The sequence below is a fragment of the Seriola lalandi genome, unplaced genomic scaffold, assembly GCF_002814215.2.
Source record: "Seriola lalandi dorsalis isolate HSWRI2012SDOR001 ecotype SW California unplaced genomic scaffold, Sedor1 jcf7180002054406, whole genome shotgun sequence".
NCBI lineage: Eukaryota > Metazoa > Chordata > Actinopteri > Carangiformes > Carangidae > Seriola > Seriola lalandi.
The window spans coordinates 268827-290367 of record NW_019524959.1 but is presented as its reverse complement, the minus strand read 5'-3'; the positions used below and the strand labels follow the sequence as shown (position 1 = coordinate 290367).

General features: G+C 35.7%; 1 protein-coding gene across 1 annotated transcript in view; it reads left to right on the top strand.

The window, feature by feature from the left end:
* The window catches only part of adcy5 (adenylate cyclase 5), an 87517-nt gene that overhangs the window by 51440 nt on the left and 14536 nt on the right, over nucleotides 1–21541 (top strand). The window contains exons 4-10 of the mRNA XM_023409734.2: nucleotides 727–838; nucleotides 4419–4546; nucleotides 5012–5170; nucleotides 5273–5414; nucleotides 15700–15837; nucleotides 19275–19297; nucleotides 19560–19590. Of these exons, the coding sequence (XP_023265502.1) occupies nucleotides 727–838; nucleotides 4419–4546; nucleotides 5012–5170; nucleotides 5273–5414; nucleotides 15700–15837; nucleotides 19275–19297; nucleotides 19560–19590 (733 nt within the window). The remainder of the gene's footprint in view (nucleotides 1–726; nucleotides 839–4418; nucleotides 4547–5011; nucleotides 5171–5272; nucleotides 5415–15699; nucleotides 15838–19274; nucleotides 19298–19559; nucleotides 19591–21541) is intronic.

Here is a 21541-nt window from a genome sequence, read left to right as displayed (position 1 = left end):
CCCAGTACAGCTCCCAGTGACTCCAGTTCAAACTGCTTACAGCATAAGCCTTAGGCAGAGTTTTACTTAGCAGGGAAAAACATAAATAAAATTCAATACAAAGCAAAATGCACAGCACTAAATACCAGATACCTTATTTATTAATGTTCAGTGTGTAGACTGTTATATGGCTGTTTTTCAGACTGTAGCCACTTTGTTGTTGTAGTTATGAACTGGAATATGAGACGGTTTGTCTTATGTAGTTTCTCCTCACAAATTAAAATAGTAAAATCGTCATTGAATCTGTAACGGAATGTGTAAATAACAATTAAATTATTATAAAATTACAAAATATATCAATGTGAGTCATGTGCTGGTGATTCTATTTCGAATATTGTTTTACAGATCGTCATAGTTCATTTAACCTGTTTACTACATGATTCTTGTTTAGTGTGACACGTGCCATATGTGATGTTCTGTCTCCACAACAAATCAAATATCCCAGGCCTATTTTTTAATCTTAATTTGCCGCTGGTCAGAGATCATGTTAGACTGAACAGAAATCAGTAGACTACAGCTCTTCAAGCATAACACTGATGTTATTTTAGTTCTGATATTATGAAATCGTGAGTAATTGTCATAAAAAATACAGCTGCATGCTCAGTGATGTCTGCCTGATGTGGAACTACCCGTGTTTCTGAACAAACGATGTTGAATTCTGTCTCTCTCGTCTTTGTGTCTCTGCAGCATCTTATTCGCAGACATCGAGGGTTTCACCATGCTGGCGTCCCAGTGCACAGCGCAGGAGTTGGTGATGACTCTCAATGAACTTTTTGCCCGTTTTGACAAGCTGGCAGCGGTAAGGACACAATCGCACGCATGTATATACAGTATGTCATGTGCACAAGCAGTGCTTATATTTTAGTTTGCATACTTCTATTGGATTTGTTTTATCTGTTTTTTTTTTGTTTTTTTTTAAATGATGTTTGTTTGGAGAAAGATCACAATGCAAATGTCAAAGACGCCTATTAAGAAAGCAGGCGAGAGAATTATTTATTAATGTCAATGGGCAGAAAAAATTAAAAAGTAAAAGTACTTAAAAAAGTTTCCCTATTCTATTATCCATTATAACATACAATGTTTGAGTTCAGAGAAGCCTGAGCGTGTTTCTGAGAACCTTCCTCCTTCTGGTGACTGTGGGTGAAGTGAATAACTCACTCATTGAGAGTTATAGAGTACAACCTGCAGCTAGTAACAGATAGAGAAAGCTCACATAGTCACCTGCTCTTCCTGCGGCCTGCTGTTTATTTGACCTGTGGCTGCGACAGCATCTGAAGCTACGTGGACCTGTGGTTTGTCCACAGAGAGGCATGTCACATGACCTTGTGTGGCTCTTACAGACGACTGCTGTGCAGAGCTGTGGTATCACTCTCTCATCAGGTTACTAGTTTGTTGTTTTTCACATTGTAGGGATGAAAACTATTTCCGTTGGTGCAAAGATGTTCCTGTTTCAAAGCTCATCTCTGGTGTTACTTTAGTTTCATGCTCAGATAAAAGCTGGAGCCTGATCACATCCTGGATTGTGCACAGACTACGTAAATGCCTGATGGCCATGAGACCATGAAACCTTTTGCAGAGGACTAGTTAGGAGCACTGGCTCCGCAAATGTCACGTCAGGACTTCGAACTGCTCTTTGCTCTTTAAACTGAAGGTGTTCACATGGAAGACTAGAGGAAGTAAAGCTATTCTGAAGCTGGTCAGCAGGAGCAGTAGCTGCAAGACCTTGAGGTGTTTGATTTTTTTTTACCATCCCCAACTGTCTGAATGTTTGATGTATTATTGAAACCCTGGTAATATAATCATATCCAACCAATCCAGTGCAGCTGTGCTCCATTTAAAATGAACTGAACTTTCAGGGCAAACAACGGGGGCCAGCGTGAACAAGGTGTAACAGAATTGACACTGAATATTGATGCTTTACTGCAGTTGTCTTTGTTTAGCGTCTGTTTGTTCAAACCCATCCCAGCTCCAAGGTTGTGACGTATTTGGTGATCACTGGCATGGTCCCTATCAGGTACGCTCATGTCACAACCTGGGGGTGGAGCTCTACCCAAGGGGTCGCTAGATAAACTGGAGGAATCATGAGACGGTTAAAAGGCCAGTAAAGCAGAAAAATCTTCCACTCTTTTTTTTTTTTTTTTTAATTTTTTCCCAATTAATTATTGGAAAATGTAACTCTCAAAATAAAAATGAAAAATACAGTAATGAAATACTAACATAAAAATAATAACATAAAAACAGACATTTGCACAGATTTCCAGGGTTTAGATGGCAGCACCAAGATTTCTATTTCCTATCTGCCATCAGTTTCCTGCAGCCTTTCTAATATTTCTAGGTTTTTTGTAATATCTAATATCACAGCTTCATAAGCAGCACATTCATGAATATTGATAGTTTCTTTATCCAGAAGCTTCACTGTTTATCCAGCCAACGCTCAATGTATGTAATTTGTTTGTGAAAGGTGAAACGATGTGCTAATCAATATTTATGAGTGAAACAGGCACAATGGCATTATAAACCAGAAACGTTGCTACTGACGCTTTTATGTCCATGCCAGATGTACCTTGTATCTGTGTGTATATATATACACACACACATACACAAATACACACAAATACACACACACACACACACACACACACACACACACACACACACACACACACACACACACACACACACACACACATTCTCTGTCTGTGCTCTGTACACAGTGGTCTTTTTGTATTTTCCCAGAGCCATGTGTTAGAGAGATATTCAGGTGGCTATCATGAGACACAGTGTTCTTCCGAGCCCTACGGAAACACACACACACACACACACACACACACACACACACACACACACACACACATATATACACAAAGACTATTTTATGGTCATCCCACACACTGCTAAAAGTTCTTTTAGTATTAAGGCTAATGTGTAAAATCTATGCTAAAATGTTATTGTGGAATCCTGCTCTCCATGTCCATGTAAGACTTTGTCATAACTGCAAATGCGTGTCTTCTCCTGTCAGCAGAAAAGATTTGGCTCTGAGGGTGGAAAAAAAAACCTACTTACCTCTAGCGTTATCTTTACATGCAGATCATTCTGGTTTGTTCAGTGGAAACAGCGGCTGGTTTATCCATTGTTAGTATGAAAAAATACTGATAAGACGGCTTCAAGTCCTTGCGACTGTGGTTTTGAGAAACAAGTGTGTTTAAACACTTGCTTCCTTCGAAAAGCATTTTTTGTTGCTTATTCCTGATTGGAAACTTTTATATTACTGTGCTGTGGTTTAATGCTTTTACTATCTAAATTACTATATAACTATCCCTGAAATGAAATCAAATGAACTCGGTTCCTGGGAAACCTCTGATTTCTGTTGAAAGAAGAAAAGTAAACACATTAAAAATAACTGGACCAACAAGGACATCGCATGGCAAAAGATTTGCTCATCATCAATCTGCAACAGTTGACCAAACTTAAAGGTCATTGCCTGGAAACTATGGATTCACATTTTTGTTGAATAAATTAAGTTTAACTGCAAATGAAAACTGTGGAGAATTAATCATTCAATGGTATTTATTTTCACTTCATACATTAGATCATGAGGTTGGTCATATTACCAATTCCTCTTAGAAGAACACAGTCTGTGAGGGGAAAAAATTCAATGGCAACATACAGAAAGCAGATTTACACACAGGATCATTTCATCCCTTAATGCATCATAGAGTGAATATAGGAGCATCTTTAAGGAAAGTCCTGACCGCAGGTTATTACTGGGGTTGGTGGCAGGGAAGGAATTCCATGACCTGCAGCCGTTTTGCTGTGTTGCTTCAATGGCTTGACATTTGGTATTGGAGGTTTAGTATTAATGTTAGGCATGTATCACACCCTAAATCCTTCTTGTATTTAATCAGAGTCACTTGAGGGACTTGTTATTCACAGATTTTGCACTTCACTTATTCACTTACACATATTTAAAAAATATTTTTGCTACCTAGCTGGACATGACAAGGGATTAGAAGAAACCATTGCTGCTGTAAATTTGCCAACTGCTAAAGTTGGTCTTAGCTACAACAGTTGCATGATCATGATTTGTAGTGGGCATCTTTGTTTCGCTGCATACAGTATTCCTCAGTACACAAATACAGGCACAGACATATGAGCGCACACATACTAAAAACCCCGGGTCCCACAGGTCCTACACCAGCGCTTACAGTAGACACTAATATGTAAGGATGAATGAACCTATGGTGTATAAATAGATCAAACTGTAAAGCCCCCAAGGGAAGAAATGTAAAAGGGAAGTCATTATGAAACCCCCCCAAAGTAAATCCAATGTATGAGCTGCTGTACATTTCCAGTAAGTTGTTCTTTCTCTTCTCTGACAGGAGAACCACTGTCTGCGGATTAAGATCTTGGGAGACTGCTACTACTGTGTGTCTGGGCTGCCAGAGGCGAGGGCTGACCACGCCCACTGCTGTGTGGAGATGGGCTTGGACATGATAGAGGCCATCTCGTAAGTTGCCTCAAGTTTCTCAGTCTCTGTAGCAGATCTGCATGACTCTTTTGTGTTAGCAATTAGCAGTATCCCCTCTATCAATTTACCATCATCATTATTCAATTATCTGTCACTGTTTGGCCTGTTCAGATTAGCAAAGGACTGTGTAGGGCCCTATCCCAGCCTCCCTGGGGCGACTACATAAAGGAAACCTCTGACATTTTGAGAAAAAAAAGGCAAATTCTCTTTTTTGTGAAGTTAGATTAGAAGATAATCCAAAACTTGTTTTTAGGCTAAATAAATATCTGTTGTGGTCCTCACTACTGCAGAAACTTCATATAAGAAATTCAACCAACATCCATCCTGGTTGGGTACACTTTTTAGAGTTGGTGTCAAGTGGCTCTTACACCAAAGCCAAAAAGTCTCTAAATCTAGTGATAAATGTTTGGACATTCGTGATTATTGTTTTGATGTTTCTTGCAGGCTGGTACGGGAGGTAACTGGTGTAAATGTGAACATGCGAGTGGGTATCCACAGCGGCAGGGTGCACTGCGGAGTGCTGGGACTCAGGAAGTGGCAGTTTGATGTCTGGTCCAATGACGTCACATTAGCCAATCAGATGGAAGCTGGGGGCAAAGCTGGGTATGTCTCTCCAGTTATCAAGCTCCAAACTACCCATAAACCAGTCCATTGTACTAAAACTGTGTGTACTGCCAGTGTTGATGTGTGTTGTTCTCATTTCAGGCGTATTCATATCACTAAGGCCACTATGAATTATCTGAATGGGGACTACGATGTGGAGCCGGGATCAGGGGGAGAGAGAAACGCCTACCTGAAGAAGAACAACATAGAAACCTACCTCATTGTGGGCTGCAGTCAGAAAAGGGTACAGTCCTCACCATTGTCTGAATTTGCAAAGGCCAAAGAACTCATAAAAAAAAGATACAACATATTAATAGCATATTATTATGTTTCTTTAATATTATTATTTAGAACTGCATATGGTACAGAAAAATCCCACAACAAGCTGACAGAAACATAGCCCTTACATATTACCACCATATAAAATTCTCAGGTCCACTGCATTAGCAAATATTATACATAAGACAAACGCAAAGAAGCATACCTTTGCAGGTAGTGTACAGTAGAGTCTTTGGTTGACTGAGACTTAAAACCAAAGCAATGAATTAAATGTTCCATATCGTATAAAGTGAGATTTTTTGATTGTAAAGCAGGTATAGGTTCTTGATTAATACTATAATACTAATACTATAATACTATGATGATTTTTGACGTTTTAATGCCTTAGCATACTATGACGTTTTAATGCCTTAGCATACTATGACGTTTTAATGCCTTAGCATACTATGACGTTTTTAGACCGTAGCATACTATGACGTTTTAATGCCTTAGCATACTATGACGTTTTTAGACCTTAGCATACTATGACGTTTTAATGCCTTAGCATACTATGACGTTTTAATGCCTTACTACAGTCCCAGCCTGGTCAGATGCGTACATGAACTGATGAAGCCTCTTGGATGAGAGGTGAAACTTCCTAAACTTTACTATACTATGTTTTTTGACGTTTTTGTGCCTTGCTAGACTATGACGTTTTTATAGCTTAGAATATTTTGACGTTTTTATACCTTATAATACAATGACGCTTTTTTATGTTTTTATGCCTAAATATACTATGACGTTTTTTGAAATTTTTATGCCTTACTATACTTTGACGTTTTTTGACGTTTTTATGCCTTACTATACTATAACATTTTTTTTACCTTAATATTCTACGACGTATTTTGACATTTTTTGATCTTAATATACTATGACGTTTTTTTAAGTTTTTATGCCTTACTATACTTTGACGTTTTTTGATGTTTTTATGCCTTACTATACTATGATGTTTTTTGATATTTTTACACTATGACGTTTTTTGACGTTTTTATGCCTTACTACACTATGACGTTTTTTGATATTTTTACACTGACGTTTTTATGCCTTACTATACTGTGACATTTTTTACCTTAATATACTATGACGTTTTTTGACGTTTTTATGCCTTACTATGCAATTACGTTTTTCAACGTTTTTATGCCATAATACACTATGACGTTTTTCGACGTTTTTGTACGTTACTATACGATGACGTTTTTTCATTTTGTTATGCCTTACTATACTATGAAGTTTTTTGATGCTTTTTGACCTTAATATACTATGACGTTTTTTGAAGTTTTTATGCCTTACTATACAATTACGTTTTTTTGACGTTTTTATGCCTTACTATACAATGACTTTTTTTGACGTATACTATGACGTTTTTTCATGTTTTTATGCCTTTCTATACTATAACGTTTTTTGACGTTTTTATGCCTTAATACACTATGATGTTTTTCGACTTTTTTTGCCTTAATATACTATGACGTTTTTTACCTTAATATATTATGACTTTTTTGATGTTTTTTTGCCTTACTTTAGTATAAAGTGTTTTACCTTAATATACTATGACGTATTTTGAAGTTTTTATCCCTTTCTATACTTTGATGTTTTTTGATGTTTTTATGCCTTACTATACTATGACGTTTTTTGACGTTTTTATGCCTTACTATACTTTGATGTTTTTTGACGTTTTTATGCCTTACTATACTATGACATTTTTGTGCCTTAATATACTATGATGATGTTTGATGGTTTTATGCCTTACTTTAGTATGACACTTTTCTTTGTTTTTATGCATTATTATACTATGACATTTTTTACCTTAATATACAATGACATTTTTTGACTTTTTTTGCCTTACTATACTATGGCGTTTTTGTGCCTTACTATACTATGACGTTTTTTGACGTTTTTGTGCCTTACTATACTATGACGTTTTTTACCTTAATATACTATGACGTTTTTTGACGTTTTTGTGCCCTACTTTAGTATGACGTTTTTTGACATTTTTGTGCTTTACTATTCTATGACGTTTTTAAACGTTTTTTTAATGTTAATATACTATGACGTTTTTAAGCCTTACTATACTATGACGTTTTTTCATGTTTTTATACCTCACTATACTATGACGTTTTTTGACGTTTTTGTGCCTTTCTATACTACATTTTTTGACGTTTTTGTACCTTACTATACTATGACGTTTTTATGCCTTACTATACTATGACGTTTTTTTCTGTTTTTATGCCTTACTATACTATGAAGTTTTTTGACGTTTTTATGCATTACTATACTATGACGTTTTTTGACGTTTTTGTGCCCTACTTTAGTATGACGTTTTTTGACATTTTTTACCTTACTATACTATGACGTTTTTCGACGTTTTTGTGCCCTACTTTAGTATGACGTTTTTTGATGTTTTTATGCCTTACTATACTATGATGTTTTTGTGCCTTACTATACTATGATGTTTTTTACCTTAATATACTATGACGTTTTTTGACGTTTTTGTGCCCTACTTTAGTATGACGTCTTTTGACATTTTTGTGCCTTGCTATTCTATGACGTTTTTTTTAATGTTAATATACTATGACGTTTTTAAGCCTTACTATACGATGACGTTTTTTCATGTTTTTATACCTCACTATACTATGACGTTTTTTGACGTTTTTGTACCTTACTATACTATGACGTTTTTATGCCTTACTATACTATGACGTTTTTTCATGTTTTTATGCCTTACTATACTATGACATTTTTTTTTTATGTTTTTATGCCTTGCTATACTATGACGTTTTTTGACTTTTTTTGCCTTACTATACTATGACGTTTTTGTGCCTTAATATACTATGAGGTTTTTTGACGTTATTGTGCCCTACTTTAGTATGACGTTTTTTGACATTTTTATGTATTACTATACTATGGCGTTTTTTTACCTTAATATACTATGACGTTTTTTGACGTTTTGTGCCTTACTATTCTATGACGTTTTTAGACGTTTTTTTATCTTAATATACTATGATGTTTTTAAGCCTTACTATACTATGACGTTTTTTGACGTTTTTGTGCCTTTCTATACAACGTTTTTTGAGGTTATTGTACCTTACGATACTATGACGTTTTTATGCCTTACTATACTATGACGTTTTTTCATGTTTTTATGCCTTACTATACTATGACGTTTTTTTTATGTTTTTATGCATTACTATACTATGACGTATTTTGTGCCTTACTATACTATGACTTTTTTGTGCCTTACTATACTATGACGTTTTTTGACGTTTTTGTGCCTTACTATACTATGACGTTTTTTGACGTTTTTGTACCATACTTTAGTATGACGTTTTTTGACGTTTTTATGCATTACTATACTATGGCGTTTTTTTTACCTTAATATACTATGACGTTTTTTGACATTGTTGTGCCTTACTATTCTATGACGTTTTTTAGACGTTTTTTTTATCTTAATATACTATGATGTTTTTAAGCCTTACTATACTATGACGTTTTTTGACGTTTTTGTGCCTTTCTATACTACGTTTTTTGAGGTTATTGTACCTTACGATACTATGACGTTTTTATGCCTTACTATACTATGACGTTTTTTTTTTATGTTTTTATGCCTTGCTATACTATGACGTTTTTTGACCTTTTTTTGCATTACTATACTATGACGTTTTTTTACCTTACTATACTATGACGTTTTTTCATGTTTTTATGCCTTACTATACTATAACGTTTTTTACCTCAATATACTATGACGTTTTTGCGCCTAAATATACTATGATGTTTTTTTGACGTTTTTATGCCTTACTTTACTATGATGTTTTTTTTTTATGTTTTTATGCCTTGCTATACTATGACGTATTTTGACCTTAATATACTATGACGTTTTTTTTTATGTTTTTATGCATTACTATACTATGACGTTTTTTTATGTTTTTATGCCTTACTATACTATGACGTTTTTTGACATTTTTTTTATCTTAATATACTATGATGTTTTTAAGCCTTACTATACTATGACGTTTTTTGACGTTTTTGTGCCTTTCTATATTACGTTTTTTGAGATTATTGTACCTTACGATACTATGACGTTTTTATGCCTTACTATACTATGACGTTTTTTCATGTTTTTATGCCTTACTATACTATGACGTTTTTTTTAATGTTTTTATGCCTTGCTATACTATGACGTTTTTTTTTATGTTTTTATGCCTTGCTATACTATGACGTTTTTTGACCTTTTTTTGCATTACTATACTATGACGTTTTTTTACCTTACTATACTATGACGTTTTTTCATGTTTTTATGCCTTACTATACTATAACGTTTTTTACCTCAATATACTATGACGTTTTTGCGCCTAAATATACTATGATGTTTTTTTGACGTTTTTATGCCTTACTTTACTAAGATGTTTTTTTTTTATGTTTTTATGCCTTGCTATACTATGACGTATTTTGACCTTAATATACTATGACGTTTTTTTTTATGTTTTTATGCATCACTATACTATGACGTATTTTGTGCCTTACTATACTATGACTTTTTTGTGCCTTACTATACTATGACGTTTTTTGACGTTTTTGTACCATACTTTAGTATGACGTTTTTTTACGTTTTTATGCATTACTATACTATGGCGTTTTTTACCTTAATATGCTATGACGTTTTTTGACGTTTTTGTGCCTTACTATACTATGACGTTTTTTGACGTTTTTGTGCCCTACTTTAGTATGACGGTTTTTTTTTACATTTTTTTACCTTACCATACTATGACATTTTTTGACGTTTTTGTGCCTTACTATTCTATGACGTTTTTAGACGTTTTTTTTATCTTAATATACTATGACGTTTTTAAGCCTTACTATACTATGACGTTTTTTCATGTTTTTATACCTCACTATACTATGAGGTTTTTTGACGTTTTTGTGCCTTTCTATACTACGTTTTTTGACGTTTTTGTGCCTTTCTATACTACGTTTTTTGACGTTTTTGTACCTTAGTATACTATGACGTTTTTATGCCTTACTATACTATGACGTTTTTTCATGTTTTTGTGCCTTACTATACTATGACGTTTTTTGACGTTTTTGTGCCTTAGTATACTATGACGTTTTTATGCCTTACTATACTATGACGTTTTTTCATGTTTTTATGCCTTACTATACTATGACATTTTTTTAAATGTTTTTATGCCTTACTATACTATGACGTTTTTTGACGTTTTTATGCATTACTATACTATGACGTTTTTGTGCCTTACTATACTATGACGTTTTTTGACGTTTTTGTGCCTTACTATACTATGACGTTTTTTGACGTTTTTGTGCCTTACTATACTATGGCGTTTTTTTACCTTAATATACTATGACGTTTTTTGACATTTTTGTGCCTTACTATACTATGACGTTTTTTGACGTTTTTGTGCCCTACTTTAGTATGACGTTTTTTTTTTACATTTTTTTACCTTACTATACTATCACATTTTTTGACGTTTTTGTGCCCTACTTTAGTATGACGTTTTTTGACGTTTTTATGCATTACTATACTATGGCGTTTTTTACTTTAATATACTATGACGTTTTTCGACATTTTTGTGCCTTACTATTCTATGACGTTTTTAGACGTTTTTTTTTATCTTAATATACTATGACGTTTTTAAGCCTTACTATACTATGACGTTTTTTCATGTTTTTATGCCTTACTATACTATGACGTTTTTTCATGTTTTTATACCTTACTATACTTTGACGTTTTTTGACGTTTTTGTGCCTTACTATACTATGGCGTTTTTGTGCCTTACTATACTATGACGTTTTTTGACGTTTTTGTGCCCTACTTTAATATGACGTTTTTTGACGTTTTTTACCTTACTATACTATAACGTTTTTTACCTTAATATACTGTGACGTATTTTGACGTTTTTGCGCCTAAATATACTATGATGTTTTTTTTTATGTTTTTATGCCTTGCTATACTATGATGTTTTTTACCTTAATATACTATGACGTTTTTTTTATGTTTTTATGCCTTACTATACTATGACGTTTTTTGACCTTAATATACTATGACGTTTTTTTAATGTTTTTATGCCTTACTATACTATGACGTTTTTTGACCTTAATGTACTATGTCGTTTCTTGACGTTTTTATGCCTTGCTATACTATGACGTTTTTTGACCTTAATATACTATGACGTTTTTTACCTTAATATACTATGACGTTTTTTTGACTTTTTTGTGCCTTACTATACTATGACGTTTTTGCGCCTAAATATACTATGATGTTTTTTTGACGTTTTTATGCCTCACTATACTATGATGTTTTTTTAAATGTTTTTATGCCTTGCTATACTATGATGTTTTTTGACCTTACTATACTATGACGTTTTTTTAATGTTTATATGCCTTATTATACTATGACGTTTTTTAAATGTTTTTATGCCTTGCTATACTATGACGTTTTTTGACCTTAATATACTATGACGTTTTTTGACGTTTTTGTGCCATACTTTAGTATGACGTTTTTTTAATGTTTTTATGCCTTGCTATACTATGACGTTTTTTGACCTTAATATACTATGTCGTTTTTTGACGTTTTTATGCATTAGTATACTATGACGTTTTTTACCTTAATATACTATGACATTTTTTGACATTTTTGTGCATTACTATACTATGACATTTTTTTATGTTTTTATGCCTTACTATACTATGACGTTTTTTCATGTTTTTATGCCTTACTATACTATAACATTTTTTACCTCAATATACTATGACGTATTTTGACGTTTTTGCGCCTAAATATACTATGATGTTTTTTTGACGTTTTTATGCCTTACTATACTATGATGTTTTTTTTTATGTTTTTATGCCTTGCTATACTATGACGTTTTTTGACCTTAATATACTATGTCGTTTTTTGACGTTTTTATGCATTACTATACTATGACGTTTTTTACCTTAATATACTATGACCTTTTTTCATGTTTTAATGCCTTAATATACTATGACATTTTTTGACATTTTTGTGCATTACTATACTATGACATTTTTTGAAGTTTTTATGCCTTACTATACTATGACGTTTTTTTTTACGTATTTGTGCCTAACTGTAAATTATACTAAACTATAATGTTTTTTACCTTAACATACTATGACGTTTTAATGCCTAAGTATACTATGATGTTTTTTTGACGTTTTTATGCCCTACTATACAATGACTTTTTTATGCCTTACTATATTAGGACTTTTTTGGACTTTTTTTACTTAATATACTATGACGTTTTTTGACGCTTTTATGCCTAACTATAGTACAACGTTTTTTCATGCCTTACTATTTTTTGACGTTTTTGTGCCTTACTTTAACATGAAGTTTTTATACCTTACTATAATGACGTTTTTATACCTTACTATAATATGAAGTCCTTTGATGTTTCCATGCATGATTATACTATTACGTCCTTTGACATTTTATGACTAAGTATACTATCACATTTTTTGACATTTAAGCCCTACTATGCTATGATGTTTTTTGACCTTTTTATGTCTTAATAATTATGAAAATCTTAATGCTGACTTATCCATGACGGTTTTCTGTTTTACTATACTATGACATTTTATTGATGTTTTATGCCTTAGTATACTATGACTTATGATATATATGTCCCTATACCAAGAGTGATGTTAACATCTTGTCACCTACAAGAGGATATATTATTATGAAATATATACATCCTCTGGATACATGAATATATAAGTGTATAACACACATGAAATAAAATGCAATAAAGCAAAGCACTAAAATACAACTTTATTAAAAGATAAGCTATTCCTTTATTAGTCCCACAGTGGGCAAAATTACAGTATTACAGCAGCAAAATGACAGCATAAGAAAGAAAAAACTGTGAAATGGCAGTACCAAGTAGTATAAAAAGATAATATAAATAATGAAGAATATAATAATATGTACAATTAGACAATAAGTATAACAAAACACAAGACAATAGCAGTAATAAGTAACTTAGTAATATTGCACAGCTGGTGAGTTAAATTATTCCACATGGTGTTTGTTGTCTTTGGTATGTGTGGTTGTAGTTCACTGTGTGAACAACCAACACTTAGCCATCATCCTTCTGTCGCACACTACCTCCACTGGGTTGAGAGGGCATCCCAGGACAGAGCAGGCCTTCCCGATCAGTCTGTTCAGTTTTTTTCAGCAGTGGGGATGCTGCTGCCCTAGCAGACCACGCTGTAGAAAATGGCTTATGCCACCACAGAGTCATAAAAAGGCCCTCAGGAGCGCCCCCTGCCCTACAAAAGACCTGAGTCCCTGTAGCTGATACAGCCTGCTCTGTCCTTTTTTGTAGAGTGCACTAGTGCTGTGAGTCCAGTCCAGTTTATTGTTCAGGTGAACCCCCAGTTTTTTGTGAGTCCACTATCTCAATGTCCATTACCTGGAAACGAGAATAAAACAACATGCTTATTAAAATTCTATGTGTTTGGATATGATTTTCTTAATATTTCATATTAAATTTAAGCACACGTCAATCTTTTATATTTACATATATGATATGAACATATACTGACAGGCTTTGGGATGGATATATATTTATGTAACATGTCTATGATATAAAATTACTAAATACATGTTTCTATTAGCTACACCTTTATGTCAATATATGATTTCTATTCAATTTCTAACAGGTGTCATATGTAATCTTTACATATATCGGCTATACTACAACCGTTTGGTTGACGGCATTAAAAAGCCAATCTTTGTTTTGGAGGGGTGGCAGGATTGTTGCGTCCCTACTAATGTTGAGACCAATCCCATGCCCTTGATTTATTGTTTTGAAAGGTCTAACCTGCAGCCTCAGGCCTGATGTGTATTAAGGTTTGGAAAAAAAACACAGTTTAACTGTTGCGCATATCATTGTTTATGAAGTGGTATTGTGTCACGTGAAGTGCGATTCGGAGAGGAATGAGTTCATCTCTGCCTCGCTGCGTGAGCTCCAGTTTGTTTATGACTGTACTGCTTTTATCAGCTGTCTCTGTCCTCCAGCACTATCACAAGCTGTGATTATAGATAGAATGTCATGTGAAGTGATATCTTCCTCTCACTTTGCTGCTCATGCTGTGAGACAGAAGGAAGATTGTATAATCCAATTAGTGTGGCTACTTTCTTATTTCTGGAAAAAAAAAAAAAAAAAAAATCCTAAAGACAGTACACTGTCCTTATGTCAGATCTGCAAGAAATAAATAGTTACAGATTGACTCTCTGAAAACAATCTTTCCAACACAACAAAAAGAGAACTAAAAAAGATTGTATTTCTGCAGGACACAACAACAGTATTACAGTTCGATGCTTTTATTTACCGTTTCTCACAGTTTGATGAGTAAATAGATCTTTAAAGTTGGTGTCTGCAATGGAAGGAGGTTCTCCTCTGGTGATGCTGTTTTTGTTTTGACTGCTTCTTCTGTTAAAAAAAGACAAGACAACAGGAACAGGCTAGTTAGTTTTCACTGTTATGAACAAAGTCAGACTGATCATTAAGGCTTTCATTTCAAGTTGTTGCCTACATCACTAATGACTTGCTGAATAATAAAACCACCTCCTAACTGAGAACCCATCTGTGTTTGATATGTACCTGCATTATGATTTGCATATGATACAACCATAGACTGTAAATAAAGATGGACGTAGCCTCCGAGACGTCACCCATTGGCTTCTTAAGAGCGGTTTTGAAGTTCAGAGTGAGCTGCTCTGCCGTTGCCATCTTGGCAGTGCCTGACTTGACCTAGCTCCTGGCTAATCCAAAAATGGGGTGCATGTGCGGAGTTGAGACTTCAGTGCATGCTGGTTTGTGGTGAGAAAACGTAAACATGTTTATTTGTGCTGTAAAGTTGGGTATTTTAACATGGGAGGCTATATAGGGATTGACTTCCATTTGGAGCCACAACCATTTGTCTAAATATTTCCTCCTGTATTCAGTAGTAAAGTTCAAAAGTAGCACTTAATGGAAATACTCAAGTGGAATACAATTACCTCAAAAGTGAACATGACACACAACAGCACTGCAGTCAATGTATGTTCCGCCATCATCATAGTACATCAACTAAACAAGAGAAAGTGATTTTGTGTCTGTAAATAAAGTTTATCTTTTGTTTGTCAGCATATAATGAATATATTCTGACATCCATTTCTGCCTCTGTGTCTCCGACAGAAAGAGGAAAAGGCAATGATCGCCAAAATGAACCGACAGAGGACCAACTCTGTGACCCACAACAGCGGCCACTGGACTGACCGTCCATTCTACAACCATCTGGGCGGGAACCAGGTCTCCAAGGAGATGAAGAGGATGGTGAGGAAGATTTAAAAAGTGGCGATTGTTATACTTGTCCCGACCGTCTGCTTTGTAGCATTTCTGTTATGCCTGTCGGTGTTATTGGAGTGCCACAGCCAGGTGACTCTTTTGCCAATATCTCATCTCAGCTTTCATTTGGTGATGAACCTACCTCATTGTTAATACCCACAATCCTTTGATCTGCAGTCCTGAGTAGCAGGAGCGACGGCCCTTAATGGCACACGCCGCCTCTGATACATCACCTTGTGCCCTGAGAGGCTCTCGAGAGCACTCAAGGAGACAACGGCAATGTGTAGGTGGCTGCAATGAAGCTGGTACCACAACAAATTGTCGGTGCACTGCTGCCAGTTGAGCAGCAAAAAAAAAAAAGAAAAGAAAAAAAAAAGAGAGCGTTCCCCATCCAACAAACTTCACCTTCTCATGGGCTTAATTTGATGTGGAGGAAAAGCTTGAAATGCAGCAGCAGAGTGATGTGACCACACCGAGAATCATTTTTATTTACATACTGTGGCTCTTCCTGCTGAGCCGACCCTGCAAACACTGACTCACTCAGTGAATGGATGCGCTCACATTTGAAACACACACACACACACACACACACACACACACACACACACACACACACACACACACACACACACAAACAAATTGTTTTTCTTCATATCCATATCATCAATCCACCCACCTCTCTCAATGAATCTGTTATAGGGCAGACAGAGACGAAGGCCAAGCCACATTCTGTTTAACTTTTACATTGTTGTTCTACACACTCTATATTGAAAAAGTGGCACATTAAGTTTTCCCGTCCTGTGGAGTGCTACACAGCTTGAGAAAACAAAATGTTTTCTTTGGCATCATCAGGGTTATCTCAGCTTGGACTTGGAGACTATGCATTTATAACAGAAAGCCTGTACTCCAGTCCTGGGTCATGGAGCTTGAAAGATGCAGACATTAACCAGAGAGGGACACTGCTGTCAAGCTGGCATACACACATGCTTCATTACCTTACCTAAAAACCTTTTGATACTCAATTGTCTTTCCCTGCTTTTATTCTGAAGGTGAGGTGCATATTATGCAAGTGTTCTTCAAAACAGTTTCCTCTTAATCTTTTTTTTTTAGAACTCCACATCGCACACAATTACTCTTATATGATTATTAGTTTTTATATATATATTTATAGCATCATTAGCAACCAGCAGCTAATATGACTAAACAAAGAGAAGAGTGCCACCTTCTGATATTCTGAAAATCAAAACAACAAAATGATTTCAAACTGATTTAAGGCTGCTCATCTTCAAAAAAACAAAAAAACCCGTCAAAAACAGGTGCATCTCTGTTGTTCTGCACGAGTACATTCAATTACTGCTGTGTGTGTCACCCAAGTTTATGCCCTGACTCACAGAGTCCTTTCAGAGTTTGCAGAAACATTAGCGCTTTTGACAGCAACTTTATTTGCCACAGTTCAGTCTCTCTTCATCCTCGGCCTCTATTGTCCCCCCTCCCTGCTTATCACTCTCTATCTCCATACTGCTCATTAATCACCCGGGAAGCTGTGAAGATAAAGCAAGTTGTAGAGCGTGAAGAGTCAAAGACGCGTAGAGGGCATGAGGGAGGAATTTTATATGGATGGCAGGGAGGGAGGATGGGAGGGGTGTTATGAATGGATGTTCTGTGTGGTTTTTTTTTGTCTGTCCAGACACAGATGGAGCTGAGCACTGGACTGTGAATGACTTATGAGGCATCCAGGATTTGTACACATGTGCTTTCCTTTTCTACTATTTGTTCATGAGAGGAAACAGTGGAACAAGCAGAAGTGTCAACATTTCAGCTTCTTCCTTTCTGTTTTTTTCAGGTTGCAGTCTTTGCTCAGCTCCTTCATTAACGGTTTCATCCACAAGAGGGAGCCAGAGAAACACATTAGTTCCCTTGTTGTAAAATGCCTAGAGGCAAAAAGAAATTTGAATTCCAAGTTAATCACCACAGAGAGAAACTCTTGAACCAACCACTGCATGATGCATGAGTGTATCACAGTAGATCGACATGATAATTTGTGCAGAAATTATATTGTTACGAAGCAAATACCAATTTCTGAAAGAAGTAGAAGCAGAGCAATGCTTAATTATTTAACTTGAATCATTGGATCAGATTATCATCAGAACAATGGTGGAAGATGATGAACATGCACACAGCTCTCCTAACATGAAGTGTTTCTTATCTGTGCGATTATGAACCTTTTTGACTCTCATTCAAGCGCATTTTGGAAGAAGAAAAAGTGAAACGCATCCCGTTTGTCTCTTTGTTTGTAACCTCCACCTTTCATTTCTCTCTTCTGTGACTTGTTTTTTTTATCAGATCTCAGGAACCAGAAAACTTTTTACGTCTTATTATAATCACTTGTGAACTGCAGCCTTTGTTTCTTGCTGTGCTGAGCTGAGAGCGGATGGGATATGAATAGAGCGCTGCCAATCTTCAGCCCAGTTTGACGCAAATATCTTTCATTTTTCAGCTGACGCCTACTTGATTTTTTTCCTGCTCACTTGCTTCCAGCCACGGGGAGCCTCTCCCTCCATACCTCCTGCTTCATTTCATTTTCTCTGGCTCGTACTAATTATCTATGTCAGCTAGTTAGTTCTTGGAGGCCTGATGTTATGTCATCAGGAAGAAGGGCTGTTATTTTCAAAATTATAATGCCAGTGTTGAATGTGATAATTATAATTAAATTTAACAAGCAGATGTGCAGTCAGAGGGATGATTGGTGGACTGAAGCTCCTTAACTCAGTTTTTAATAATAATAAAAAATATATACTTGGGAGATTAAAATGATTTTGCAGAAAGGTCAGTAGAAGTTATAGCGACGGCAAAACTTTAAATGTTTTTGAAATTAAATAAGTGTATGTACTGTAGCTCATTCATCTACTAGCTTAAAACTGTGCGGGCATCACTGTGAAAGTTAATGCTGAGCTGCCTTTCATCAGCTGAACTGATGTCTGTGCTGCACAGCTAACAATCATTTTCCATCTGCTCATTATTCATGATTTTGCAATTATCATTATCTTCTATAAAATATATGAATTTTTTTTTCCAGAGTCAAAAGTGAACTTTCAAAGTGCTTATTATACACACAAAGATGTTTCATTTACAGCGATGTCGAGCAGAGAAACGCAGCGAGTCCGCTGTGCAAATGTTTGACATTTACTTCATCAATTTAAAAAATGATAATAATATCCTGTCAATTACCAGAGATCTCTAAATCTAAAAAAAAAACTTTTGTTGATGGGATGGGTGGTAAAGTTAAAAAAAAAAAAAAAAAAGTGAGTCTGACTCAAAGCAGGTAAAAAATAAAGTTCCCAGTTGTTGCTGTCAGACTGTTGGAAGCTGCGATTCCCAGCTAATTATTCATTAACTTGTATTTATCTCTCTTCTCTGTCTTGCAGGGTTTTGAAGACCCCAAGGACAAGTGAGTAGTGGCTGCTCTTCAACACTGTTGTGTCTTCCCTCTCCTCTTTACACCTGTTGGACATGAATCTGCACTTTCTCCTACACTAAGCAGAGTTTGTTTCTTTTAACATAGACTCAATGGGCCACTTTGCAATCAATAACAAACATGAGCCCTGAAAGGAATCATAATTGGCATAATGACTTTAAAGCTCTGTTTGAGGCAGAGAGGACATCAGTGCGGATGTGTTTATGCTGCTGTTTCCATTCATTCCTCCCCACAGTGGAAAACACATTAACATCAGCGGCGTTGAAGTATTACGAGAGACTTAATGTTGTAGCTGCTTATTGCTGATGTAAACACCCATTAAGACGCTTCGCAATTTGCATAAACAAAGCACAGATGGTAACATTAAAGCATTGTGCACCTGGATAGCAAGCACCTAGAGGATGCTACGAGGACTGAACATAAAAGTTTAATATTTTAGTTTGAAGTTTTCAAACCTGTTGCTGCTTCAGGACGATACAAAAACAACAACATATAAAATAATAACAATGTTCTGTTGGGAGTTGGGTCTGCAGGGAGGTATGACCTCACCTCAATACGTCCAACACCTCAGGAAGATACCGGGGGTAGACAAACGAACATAAGCACCTCATGCAGAATTAACATTTTAAAATAATTGCAAATGCCAAAAAAATACTCATTCTCTTCTTCTCTTCCCGGTTCGTCTGTGCTCCTCTCTGGTTTTTAAAGTGGGGGAGGCTGTGTGAAGATAGTGAGGGCAACATCTGAATACAAATCAGCCGGTTTTTGGGGGGGTGTTAGTCAATCATTCAAGATGGATCAAACCAAACCCCCGCAGACCCGGTGAAGCAGATTAACGTTAGCGAGTGTTTGTTTAATAAAAAAAATTTTAAAATGCCTGAGGATAAATCTCCCTGAACTTTAACTTTGATGCTTGTTTGTTTAGTTGTGAATATTTCATGTTGGAGAGAAACACTTAGACACCGAGTTTTCAGGAGCTTTAAAAAATAAAAATAAAAGAGTCATTTCGCAAACACTACTTCAAATCTGGCTCAATTAAGCTCCACTCAACTTTCATTCATTGGTTCATTTTAACTTGAGATCACTTTGTTGATGCGGTTTCACTCCTTGTTGTGATTTCTGTTTCAGTAAGTGGACAAATGAAGTAATTTTGCAGCTTTTGTGGCATTTGAAAACACAAATTTGCCTTTTTGGGAAGCTTAAAGTCATCTCATGTTACCATGGAAACTCAGAGATGAAGTTGATGATCGGCAGGCAGGTTTTATAGCGGGTAACTGCTGCTGATTGGCAGTCAGCTCAACGAGACCAACCTGTTTGGCAGTGTTTGTAACTGTGACAAGGTTGAGTTGAGACTTTAAGTCCTTTTTCAGAAGGTTTAAATCATTTTGTTTAAAATCAAAGAGGATGTTGTCGTTCTGCCGTCAGACAGAGATGTTCATGAAGTGGTGCAGCCAACTGTCACATCCAGACTATAAAAGTGTCAGTCAGTGATCAGGGAGCTGCAGACATTAAAGTGAAGAAGCTGTCCTCCTCCCCCTCCTCCTCCTCCTCTCCTCCCTAACTGTTCTGTAGCTGCGAGTTTGCTCTGACATCACACTGAGCAGCAGCGTTCACACGGCCAGCCGCCGCTCCGGGCTGCAGCACAGATCCTGCTTCTCATGCGCGCTGACAGCTTCTTGGATTTGAGAGGAAGTACATGCTGTATTTTTTCACAGCTTAGTGTGGAAATCTGTATGGAAGTCATCTCTGACCGTCTCTGAATGTTTGACCGTGACCTCAGGCAGAAGTCAGGAGTGAAAAATGATTCTTAAACTGATACAAATTCTTCTCTTTCACTATATTAAGATCCTAATTAGCAAGAATTAAGACTTAATTTAGGGGCGCGCCTGCAGCTTGGGCGTTAAGACGTCAACTGTGAACCCTGGTTCGAGTCTTATCATAAAAGCTTAAAATGCCAAAAAAGTATAAAAGACATAAATCTGTAGGGATATCAGTGATGTGCCTCATTTTGTTTTTCTAAAGGATTTTCCTTCTTACCACAAGAAAACCTTATTAACTGTAAACTGCGGTGATCAGCGTCTTGTTGCACCAGGAAACAACAGTTTTTGTGTCAATTGAAACATAAAATCTAGATTAGTTTTCACCCAGGTTTTTTTTTTTTCTTTTTCCAATCGATTTAAAATCAATCTGCTCCTTCTAAGACATCTGGATTTTTAA